The 12020-nt window shown below is 49.6% G+C and overlaps 1 protein-coding gene across 3 annotated transcripts in view; it reads left to right on the top strand.

Moving 5' to 3' along the window:
- Positions 1-12020, top strand: part of TBX19 (T-box transcription factor 19) — a 37900-nt gene that overhangs the window by 3103 nt on the left and 22777 nt on the right. Inside the window, exons 1-2 of one of the 3 annotated variants that reach the window (XM_036900092.2) lie at positions 7892-9049; positions 9186-9496. The exons of 1 other annotated variant lie outside the window; for it this stretch is intronic. In XM_036900092.2, the coding sequence (XP_036755987.2) occupies positions 9294-9496 (203 nt within the window). In that variant the 5' untranslated portion in view covers positions 7892-9049; positions 9186-9293. Of the gene's footprint in view, positions 1-7890; positions 9497-12020 lie in introns of those variants that run through there. One more of the 3 variants, XM_036900268.2, reaches the window with a different exon arrangement.

Genomic DNA, 12020 nt, shown 5'->3' with positions numbered 1-12020 from the left:
TGGATAGAAGTGGGCATCCTTGCCTTGCTAATGATCTTAGAGGGAACACTTAAAAATTTTCACTATCAAGTAGGATGTTAGCTGTGGATATTTTGTGTATAACTTTTATTATACTTTGGTGGCTTCCTTCTATTCCTAGTTTGCTGAGTGTTTTTATCATGAGTGTGTTGAATTTTGTCAAATGCTTTTTCTGCATCAGTTGAGACACTCCTGAGTTTTTCTTTCTTCATTCTGTTAATGTCGTAAATTGCATTGGTTTATTTTCATATGTTGAAACATCCTTGCATTCCAGAAATAACCGCACTTGGTTATGGTATAATCCTTTCAATATGATGCTGAATTGAATTTGCTGGTATTTTGTTGAGAATTTTTTGCATCAGTGTTCATAAGTGATATTGGCCTATAGCTTTCTTTCCTTGTAGTGTCTTTGGCCTCATGGAATGAGTTACCAAGTCTTCCCTCCTCTTCAATTTTATGGAAAAGTCTGTGAAGGATCAGTTCTTTAAATGTTTTGAGGAATTCACCAGTCATCAGGTTCAGGACTTTTCTGTGGTGGAAGATTTTTGATTATTGATTCAATCTCTTTACTAGTTACTGGTCTATTTAGATTTTCTATTTGTTCATGATTTATTCTTGGTAGGTTTTGTGTTTTTAGAAACTTGTCCATTTCAACTAGTTACCTAATTTTTTTTGGCATCTGATTATTCAGAGTACTTTTTAATAGTCATTATTATTTCTGCAGGATTGGTAATAATGTCCCCACTTTCATTTCTGATTAGAGTAGTTTAAGTCATCTTTTCTTACTTCATCTAGCTAAAGGTTGCTGATTCTGATCTTTGTGAAGAACCAGCTTGCTTTTTGTTTCATTGCTATTCTCTATTGTTTTTCTGTTTTGTTTCATTTATCTCTGCTCTAATCTTTATTATTTCCTTTTGCTAGGTTTCAAGTTAGTTTGATCTTCTTTTTCTTAGTTCCTTAAGTTATAAAGTTAGATTGTTCGAGATTTTTTCTTGTTTTTTTTAATGTAAGCATTTTGTGGGTAAAATTGTAACATTTCCAGAATATCTTGCCTGGCTTTGGTACATCTGCATATCAATAGGCGTTCAGACGTGGAAAGAAGTATGGCTTTAGTGCCTTTGCATCATTCCTCAGGGGTGGAGAGAAGTTCATCTCCATATCAGTGGGTAATTACCTGGGCAACAGAGGGCTTATCTGTACCTGAGAGGTGAGGGGGAGGCCGGTTTTTTCTTTTGCTGGAGCAGGAAAGAGAGAAGGCCCCGGACTGGAGTTTGTAAGCAATAAACAGGTTTTAAACTTTATTTCTCCCTTTGATTTCTGTTTTTAGAGGTATTTTGCCCCAGGATTTCCTCTCCCTGGGCTTACACATTTATAGCTATAAATGTCTCCCTTAGCCCTGCTTTTGCTGCGTCCTGCAAGTTTTGATATGTTGTGTTTTGTTTTCATTCCCTTCTATGTGTATTCCAGTTTCCCTTATGATTTATTCTTTGATCCATTGATTGCTTAAAAGTGTGCATTTAACTTGCACTTTTTGTGAGTTTTCCAGTTTTCTTTATGTCACCGGTTTCTCATTTCATTCTATTGTGGTCATAGAAGACACTCTATATGACTTCTGACTTTTAAAATCTGTTGAGACTCAATCTGTCACCTACCATCTGTTCTACCCTGGAAAATGTCCCACGTGCACGTGAGAAGAACGTCTGTGCTGTTGGTGGGTGCCGTGCCCTGTACACGCCTGTTAGATTTGGTCGGCTTATGGTGTCATTAAGTCCTCTGCTTCCTGACCTGCCTTTGGGGGCGCTCTCCCCATTGCTGTAAGTGGGGGTCGAGGTCTCAGCTGTTACTGCAGGACTGCCTGCTCCTCCCACTAATTCTCAGATTTTGTTTCATATATTTTGGTGGGCTGTTATCATGTATGTTAATGTTACATATTCTTGCTTTTGGGACCTTTTATTAATACATACTGTTCTTTGTCTCTTGTAACCTTTTTTGATTTAAACTCTATTTTGTGTGATATTGTACAGCCAGTCCTGCTCTCCTTGGTTACCAGTTGCTTGGTGTATCTTTTCCAGCCTTTCTCTGTCAGCCCTGCTCACGTCTTTGGGTCTCAAGTGATCGTCTTGTAGACAGCATACGGTTGGATCACGTATTGTCATCCATTCTACCCATCTCTGTCTTTTGATTGGAGAGTTTAATCCACTTACATTTAATGTAATTACTGATGAGGAGGGACTTAGTGCTGTCACTGTGCTATTTGTTTTCTGTAGGGCATATAGCTTTGTTGTTCCTTATTTCCCGCTTTCCTATATTTTTTTGTTTCACTGATTTTTTTTTAATGAAATGTTTTAAATTCCTTCTTAGTTTCCTTTTGTGTATATTCTGTAGCTATTTCCTTTGTGGCTGCCAGGGATTACATTTGGCATCCTAAAGTTATAACACCATAGTTTGAATGCATAGCAGCTTAACTTCAGTAACATATGAGAAGGCATCTTCTTCACAGCATTGCTCCTACCTCTTCTGGTTGTTGATGTCACAAAATGACACCTGTCTGCACTGTGCAACCCCCAAAATAAACTAATCATTGTTTTTTCTTTAAATATATTTAAATGTATCATCTCTTAAATCGTGTAGTAAACAAAAAGTACAATTATAGACCATCCTTACAATAAAACAAGTCTTTATAATTGCTCATGCATTTTTGTACTGAAACATTGGGTACAGTTCTGATGGCCCACCTCAAGAAAGCTGTGATAGAGCTGGAAATGGTTCACGAAATCCAAGACCTTCTGAATAGGCTCAGAATGCAAAGATTTGAGGTCTTTAGGGTAGAAAGATGAAGCCAATAATGGGCTATAAGCGCCATTCTACAGTTCCGGAGAGAATAAGAGTCATGTAAGAAAGCATTTGGCTGGTGCACCAAATTCTTGAGTTCAAGAACCAGAGCTGCTCCTGAGGCTTAAAGGAGGCCCTTTTAGATTCAAATGACCCTTTTACAGCGGGGCAGTGAGCACGACATTGGGGTTCTAAGAGGTGAGACGGGGGCGCAAGTTACCCCCATCACTTGCTGCAGGTCTGAAACTCTGCCGGCTTGTCCGCGCACGCCTGTCTCAGCGCCTCTCCAGTGCAGTGACCGGAGTGCTCCCTCCAAAGCGTATCACTTTTTAGCACAAGGCAGTGCTCCAGACTGTGACCTACAAAACAGGGTGGTCCTGTGGTCCGGCCTCCACCCACCCTTTCACCCTCCTTTCGCCGTCATTTGCCTTGGTCTCCCTCTGGCCCTGTGGGCCTGGTGTGTGCCGGTTCCTCTGCCTGTGTGTCTCGCTTTGCCATGGTGCTTCTGGCTTGGCCTTCAGAGTCCAGAGTGAGCCTCGCTCCCCTGCCCGTGTCATCGTCCTTGGCTGACTCTGAGGCTCCCGAGGGCTCGGGCCGTGTCTGTCTACCAGCTGCTGGACCCCCAGCGCCCGGCACGCTGCCTGAAGGAGAGAAGTCACTCAGAATGGCTGCTGCGTGAATGGCAGTAGTCACGGGCACGGGAGGTCGCAGACAGGCAGGCAGATTGGCCTGCAGACATGTTTTCTTCATCCACCACATTATGTTTAAAATGTCTTGCCTTTCGAGCCTTTGGACAGGCGTGTGTCTCCCCGTTCCCCGCCCCCGACACGCTCGGCCTCCACTCGTGCTGTCCCCGTGTTGTGTCCCCTGTTCGGCTGCACGGGGCCTGGTAGCAGAGGTACAGTGGGTAGCTATGGGGAAAGTCAGGGCTCTTGGCTGTCAGCGTGGAGGACTGTCAGTCCTGTCCACTGTGGCCCTTCTTCCCGTTGTCAGAGATTTAACTGGGGCCAGGGAATGACATGCTCATAGACACCTGGGGGCTCAGGGCAGAATTCATTTTTGGGTGATGTTTCTGGTGAAAAATCACATACCTGGGGGTCTGACAAGTAACAGGCAGCCAGCGGGTTTGTGAACTCTAACCTCTCAGACCCGGGAAGGGGTCAGCGGTCGGCCCGGGAGGCCACCTTACACGGCTCATGTGATGTTGTATTGGAACCGACCTCAGACCATTATGAAAGCATAATCCTTGTAAGCCACCCAAAAGCTAGTAATCCCCAGGGCTGCGTGTTGGCGATTAAAAAAGAAAGATAGGAGCAGCTGTCTTTTTGTTCAGTTTAATTATGACCAAGTACCTGGGTGAGTATTAATTTCCTGGTAGAGAAAGGTGTGAGGTCTGTGAGGCCGCAGGGACTAAATGTGCAGACGTGGACCCCGCCCCATGTTCCCGGGGCTCGGGCACCGTCCTGAGCTCAAGTCAGAAGCTCAGGTTGCGTGACTTCCAGTTCTGCCCTTTCAGTCCCAGACACGGGCCACTGTGCACCAGAGGACACGGCAGAGCTATCGGGTGTCCGCCTGCACACCTCAGTCACGGCCCCGCACCCCGCTGCTGGGCCTGCGAGAGGGAGTCCCGGAACTGGGCGCCCACTTTCCCCGGCTCCCGGTTCTGGACATTCAAGCTAATATCCGAGGGTGTGTTCACAGAAAACTGGCTCTTCTCGGAGAATAACGGCCCTGCTTGCGGTGAATGTGGAGCGCCGGTCCTGCCAAGTGTCCTCTGTCCTGGAGCGTGGTCCTGTCGTCTGCCTGGTCCTCCAGCCTGACGCTGGAGCATCATCCCACCGCCCTGTCCCTCAGGAGCCACGTGCAGTGGTGGCCGGTTCTGGTTCCCACGTCAGCAGCGGCCCCCCCACCTCCACAGGGCTCTGTCTCCACTGCCAGCCTCATCGGGCCCACCTCCGTGACTTGTCACCTCGTCAGCTTCTGCTAGACTTTAGCCATTTCCCCACCACCCTTGTGGTGTTTGAGTTTTACCTCTACTGTCGCTTTATTAGCATTTTAAACTCCATTTCTCCTTTATAGTTTTACTTTTTACTTGTCCTAAGAAATACTCTCCTTAGTATAAAGACATGGGTTTCCATGCTAGTAACATTCCTCTAACTGCTCTAATAACCAGCGTTCATCCATGTGCCACCTAAAAGTGTTCCCGGGGGAGCACCGGGCACCCCAAGCCTCTGTCGGTTCTCTCTGGTCTGGTGCCCGAGGGCGCGAGTCCTTGCTGATGCCGGAGTCGCTGTTTTCATGCCTTCTGACCTGTCCACGGAGCCCGCTTTTGTACCCAAGCAAATTTCTGCTCCTTCAGAACTCAGCCTGTGTGCCCTGTGCCCTGCCGTGTCCCTGGCCTCCCTCTCCTGTCCCTGCCCAGGCGACTTCCCTTCCAGACCTGCACTACCAGCACCCTGTCAGCCCCTCCAGCCGTGAGCTCCCGAGGCCAGACGTGGCCCCTGGCTCGGAGTAAGCGCTCTGGAACGTGGGTTGAATGAACGGGGGAAGTGATGCCAGGGAAGTCCCGCCTCCCTTGTTTGTAGAATCAGAGGACTGGTTTGGGAGAGCTCCAAGATTTCAGCTCCTCAAGCGTGTGGACAAACGGGACAATGAGGTTAAGTGCCCGCAGACATTACGGAGATGTGTCAGTCGAGCATTTTATATTCGTTTCAAGCCCAACAATTAGAGGAACCTATGAAACTGCTGTTCTTCAGGTAAAACAGGTTGCCGATCAGCAGTTTGACGTGGTTCAGTCTGAGGCATCTAAGGTAATGCCGACCTCAGAGGTGATGCGGCGTGGGAGGTGGCGTGGTGGTCCAGGTAGGCCGGACTCCGGGTCGAGTGTGAGCCGCTTTTTACTCAGGGTGACCCCCTCTTGGGTTTGCCCCCAGCCGCTGCACATGCTGGTCTCTGAGAGCCTTGCCCGGGCCCACGGCTCGATTCTCAGGAGCACAGCAGTTTGGATAAAACTGATGAGAAAAACCCGTATTATTTCCTTCTCCCTCCTGGGTACTTCCAGTCTTTGAGGGGATTAGATTTAGACATATTAGCCACCCTGGCATATGCTCCTCTCCCTCCCAGAGTGGGTTTCTGCTGGCGTGGATCCTCATCTCGTTTGTATTTATGGGCTCTCTGGGGGAACACTGTTCACTGCATCACACAGTGTTTTCCTTATAAAAGTTTGTGGGAGAAACTTCTCTCAGGCAATTGGTTTGTTTTTATTTTAGGCACACAGTGTGATGTATGCCAGATTGTGTTCCCCCCTTTGCCTTGGCTGCTAGGAAGCTCAGAGTCACACTCATGGCACAGCTCTGAGCAGTGCCTTCTTGAAATCTGCCCTCCACGTCTCATGGCCTTTGTATTGGTTTCTTATTGCTGCTGTAATAAAATGTCACAAACTTTGTGGCTTGAAACAACACAAATTTATCTGACGTTCTGGAGGCCGCAGCCCCAACCCACCTCCTGGGGTGCCGCCCAGGTGCACGGGCATCCCTCTGGAGCTCCTGGCGGACGGTCCTCGCCCTGCCCCTCCACCTTCTCCGGGCCGTCTGCGTTCCTCTGCTTTCAAAGCCGGCCCTGTGGCGTCGTCTCCCTGCGGACCTCTGCTCCTGACCCTCCATCTTCTCTCTGACTCTGAGTCTTTGCTTCAGCTTATAAAGACCCCGTGGTTGCGCTGGGCTCACCCGGCGACCCAGGATGCGCTCCCCATCTCAGGATCCTTCACTTAGTCGCGTTGGCAAAGCCCCAGGATATTTTAGCCTTACAGCAGTTTAAGTTCACAGCTGTAAAACTGAGAGGGGGGTAGAGTTCCCTCCCCCGACCCCAGGCCCAGCCCCCACTGTCAGCATCCCCACCGATGGCCATTCGTTACAACTGAGGCACCTACAGGGACAGGCCAGCGTCACCCAAAGCCCCTGGTTCACACTGGGGTCCCCCTGGTGTGGCACGTGCGGGGGTTACGCAAACGCATCATGACACGTGCCCGTCACGGCCGCTGACGCGTTTTCACTGCCCCGAGAGTCCTCTGCGTTCTGCCTGCCCAGCCCTCCTTCTCCCCAGCCTGACAGCCACCGATCCTTTCCCCCTTCTCCTTAGGGTCGCACAGTGGGGCTCACACACCGTGAGCCTTTCAGGTGGCTTCTTTCACTTGGGAATAGGCGTGTAAGGTTCCTCCATGTCGTCTCAGGGCTGAAAGCAGAGTTCTTTGTGCTGGCCAATATTCCGTTGTGGGGATGGACCAGCTCATCTGCCACCTCCTGAAGGGCATTAGGGTGGCTTCCACATTTTGACAATTATGAGAAAACCTGCTAAAAACCTCCATGTGCAGGCTTTTGTATGGACAGAAGTTTTCAGGTTTGGGTACAAACCCGAGTGGTTGCTGGGTCCCAGGGTGAGAGCGGGTCCTGTAAGGGACGCCGGGCTGTCCTCGGAGCGGCTGCCCCTGCACTCCCAGGTCCCAGCTGGCATCCAGCCGTGCCAGGGCTGTGCAGCCTGTCCTGGGAAGAGGGAGGGGTGCTCGTGGGCACTGGCGTCAGGGCCCGTCCGTCCTCCCAGGGGGCCTGCGGGCCGAGCTGGTGTGGGTGCCGGACCCCCGCCCATGAGAGCCTGTGGCCACGGCGCCACTTTGCACACTGAACACCAGCACAGCACCACGTCAGTGCCCGCCTTCCATGGCGCCTCTCCACCTTCAGCGGATTGGTGACAATGCAAAGCGGGCATCTTTCCCGCCGTGGTCTGCAGTAGGTAGTTCCCGCCTGTGTGGAGAGCAGCCGGCTCCAGGACAGCTCCGCAGGTGCCGCCTCGTCCTGGCCACCCTCCCTGTGGCCTCCAGCCACCTCCCATGCGCTCCCCGGCTGGGAGCCCTTCCCTGGCCAGATCCTTGCCTCTTGTCTCGCAGCCTTGGAGCCCCCTCCCCCGAGAAGTGTGGCTGTGCCCCATCTGGTCGGGTCCTCCCACCCAGCTCTGCACACGCCCTTCCCCGCACCTCACCCTTCCCCGCAGTCTCCATAGACGTGCACTACTGGCAGTGCTTAGTTGCTGTTTGTATCTTTTGCCTTCTCTGTTGACTGCTAGTCCCATGAGGGCACGGGCCATTTCCGGGACGTTTGTCACTGGACATGGTCCTTGACCAGCACATGGCACTTAGCAGACACAGACTGCATTTTATGCATCACACTTACGCTGACTTTATCTCATTTTTCTGCTTTTATTTTCGTTTTGTTGTGACAGTCTTACTTCCTGTTGTAGTGAGAGAAAAGCTCATAATGCCCAGGATCTACTCAGGGTCGGGAGGTGGAGTGACTCTGTCCTTCCCACCCCTTCCCAGCCTGTGCCGAGTGTCATGGGGCAGAAGGCACATGTTCTATTAGCAGTATCTTCCTGGGGAATGTGGGATTCGCTCTGGAATGCCAGATGGGCCCAGGACTGTTACAGGGAGTGTCCTCTGGACCCAGGACCGAAATCGCTCTGCATAATAGTGTAAAAATCTTATTTCACTCAGTGGGGGTGCAGTGCTTCCTCAGAGAGATTACTACGATGCTACACAGTTTTTCTTCTTCCTTGGCTGTAAGAAAAACTGGGGCTCTGGCTTTCTGGGAGGAAGGGCAAGGTTCAGAGCTCCTCTGTTTGTGGGAGGTGGCGAGGCCCCTGAGATGAGCAGGGTGTGTGTGTGCAGGACGCCTCCGGAGGAGGATGGCCCGCAGGGGACACCCTGGGGGAAAGGTCCTCGGCTCTCCTTCTCCGGGCAGCACCCAGAGCATCCTCCGTTCTGTGGCTCGGCTGTCAGGGTCCTGGGCCCAGTGCCTTCCGCCCTGCATGTATGCTCTTCAGCCCGGGGCCAGCGGATAGCCGTGGGATTTGGGCTCTTGCCTGTGCCAGGGAAGCCTGTGTTGGCATCAAGTTTGTTGATTCTCCCCAGGACCTCTCTCCCTATAGGTGCCACATGCCATGATTTATACACAAACATGATTTGCCTGATTGTTGCAGTCTGGGCCTGGAACAATTTTAATTAATGGGAAAATGGTCCTCCATACAGTGATTAGACCTCTTCAGGTACAACAAGATAAAAGCCTGATAATTTGGATGGAGTACTCTTCTTAAGCGTCTACTCTATGCTCAGCAGCCAATGGGAAAGCCAGGCTCTCTCCCACCTGATCCAGTGAGTAATTAAGAGAGGGCTTTCTCTCCCCCCGCCCCCTCCCCCCTGAAGCTTAACAGGTTGGTGGTATAATTTGGAGACCTTAAGGGGTGTCATGCTAGGAGCGTAGGCAAGAGCCAGGGCACCTTCTCTCCAGCCCCCAGGCACTGCCCAGCTGGGTCCAAAAAGCAGACAAGTGACAGCCAGAAGGAGGTGGAAGCAGGCAAGGTAGGTGACGTTTCCCAGCCAAGTTTGCCGGGGGCCCATGGCCATGAGTGAGACGGGCGCCCGGAAGACCAGCGACGGCACCGCTTCTCGGCTGCTCAACGTGGTGGACAGCGAGCTTCAGGCCGGGAGGGAGAAAGGCGACCCCACAGAGAAGCAGCTTCAGATCACCCTGGAGGACGCTCCGCTCTGGCAGAGATTCAAGGAAGTCACCAATGAGATGATCGTGACCAAGAACGGCAGGTGGGTGTGCCTGCCACCCTGCTGGGGCTGCCAGGGCTTGGCCAGGGGAGCGAGACCCCTTGAGTATTGAAGAGGCCACCGTTCTCCACCCAGAGGCGGCGGGGTCTGGTTACACATGCTTGTGAGAAGGGCTGTCTCAGGTGGCTGTCCCCAGCCAACTTAATTAATTCTCTGAGATCGTCGGGGAAGTACAGGATGGAGCCACCTGTCTTAGATGCATTTTAAATGGAGAAATTCTGGGGAATTACTGCAAAGGGGGGGCATGCCCCCTGGGTTTGGGAAATGTGCTCAAATGTCAGAAAATAATATGAACTTTTGACTGATTGCCTATCTTGGAGCAGACCTAAGCTCCAACTCAATTCAGATAAGGCGAAAGTCAACTTCATTTGAAAGCTAGCCGGTTTCCTCTTAAGTACAGCAAAACTTCCCAGAAATTTCGGACAAGCGGAAGATGGGGAGCAAAGGGGGACTCAGCCATCTCCTCACCTCCTGTGACGTAGGCTTCCTCGTGTGCTCGCTGTGAGTGTTCAGTTGTGTGTGTGTGCGATGATGTGACAACTGTTGCCATAAAAATGAGCAAAACCATAATATTCCGTCTGAGGAGAGGAGATGCCTTCTCTTCTCTCATTACTTCAAATAAGGGATTCACCTAAACTGAACTCTGGTGGCATTTCATGGATTCTATTAAATCTATCCCAGCTAAGAGGCTGTTAGGGTAACATTAGAAGCTTTCTCCTAGTACAGGAAATGTAAATATTTTGAAAGAAAATCTCACTGCTTCCAGCCCAGCCAGACTGGCTCCCAGCCTTCAGCTGCTCCTCACTGACCTCTTGGTTCACATGGTCACAAAAGTACAAAATGTCAGAGGGCATTTTCGGGACGGTCAGTTTCAGTGGGACTCAAACTGTGACCCTTGGGGGATATTCTGCTAAGAGAGCAAAGCGGAGGCCAGCTGGACTTCTGGCAGGCTTTTGTCCATGTGCAGAATGCTTCCATTCCTGGTATCTTGCTTTTCCAGTTTTGAATAAAATGCACAGCCTAGAAAACACACTGTTCCTTGCCTTTCTGGGAGAATTGCAGACTTGAGTGCTGTTGCATGACATTAAAGTGCTTTGCAAGTCAAAGTCCCAGACATGAGGGCATTTCAACAAATTGTGGTTATACTAGCAGCAGGGAGAACAGTCTAGCTCGATATTGGTATTTTCTGTCTCTAAATAGGCCCTATACTTATTTCATAGATAAGACTTAATATTTTTAATACTTTAAGTGTCATTACACCTGTTCCTGCTCTTGATCTGTATGTGCACATTATTTTTGGTAGAAAAAAACATAAAACCCATTACATATTTTAAAACAAAGAATCCTGCCAAATTCCTGATTGTATTTACTTTCTTTCCTTTCAAAGATGAGTGACGGTGCGATTGTAAAAATGTTATGATATCTGGCAATAAGTAAGGCTTTCTGTTGTTTATTCTCTGTTTTTATTGGGTAGTAGTTACAACAGTATTTACTCCCACCTCTCTGGGCAAAGTGGCCACATTTGAAAGTAAGGTAAGTACAATCACCAGGTAAAAACAGAGTTAATCTATTTCAATAAGGAATATAAGAAAGAAAAGTCTCTAAAGTCATTATAAAATCCAATTCAGTAACATGTTGGCATGTACCCTTACCATTTAAGAAGAGCTTTCTCTTGCCTTGTTGCACCTATGTAATTTTTTCTCCATGTTTAAAATGGAAAATTCTCTACCTGTTTAAAGTCATTTAATATTAACATGTGAAAAATAGTCTCTGTTGAAAAGGTCTAATTTGGATCAACTTGGTTATTCTTATCTGGGGGTCCTGCGGCCATCTCCCCTCCTCCAGTGAACTGAACCTTTTCTCAGGTTCTCTTAAGGTCTCTGGAAACCCTTGAGGTCAAGGTTTTGTCAGGAGATAGAAAGACGAATCTGTAAGAGATTGATGTGGTTGGTAAGGAATAATCCCAGTCTGGAATAGCCCTCGAGCTCCGGACTGTCGGCAACACCTCACTGTGCTTGGCAGAGAAACAGCTTTTCTGTTCCGTCTTCGTTATGCTCCTCTTCATCTCTCTTTTCCTCCTAACCATCCTTTGCTCATCTTTTTATCCATTTTCCTGCGTCCCCTCCAGGGGCCCGGCCCTCCCTTTTCCCCCAGCCCGGGCCCTCTCGTTCTCAGCCCTGCTGTCCGTAGGCAGGAGACTGCTTGACTTTTCTTAACTCCATTTGGGGGGAGCAGAGCGTTCCTGTGGCTTGGGGTCTCGCTGTTCCGAGCAGCGGCGAGCTCTGACGGGGCACGGGGTGGGCTGATGGAAGAATGAAGGCTGATTTGCACATGGAGACCTATTTATGTGAAATAGGAGGCTTGCTTTGACATTGATCAGAAGTAGTAAAGAGAGAGGATTTTCCCAGGAAAACACTGAATTATCCCCAGAGACTGGGATCTCGACGGCCTTCGTTCCCTCCATCCATCCCTCCTCGGATCTGTCTCCCTTGATCTTACTTCTTCC

The sequence above is a fragment of the Manis pentadactyla genome, chromosome 19, assembly GCF_030020395.1.
Source record: "Manis pentadactyla isolate mManPen7 chromosome 19, mManPen7.hap1, whole genome shotgun sequence".
NCBI lineage: Eukaryota > Metazoa > Chordata > Mammalia > Pholidota > Manidae > Manis > Manis pentadactyla.
This window is presented reverse-complemented; position numbering and strand designations above follow the sequence as displayed.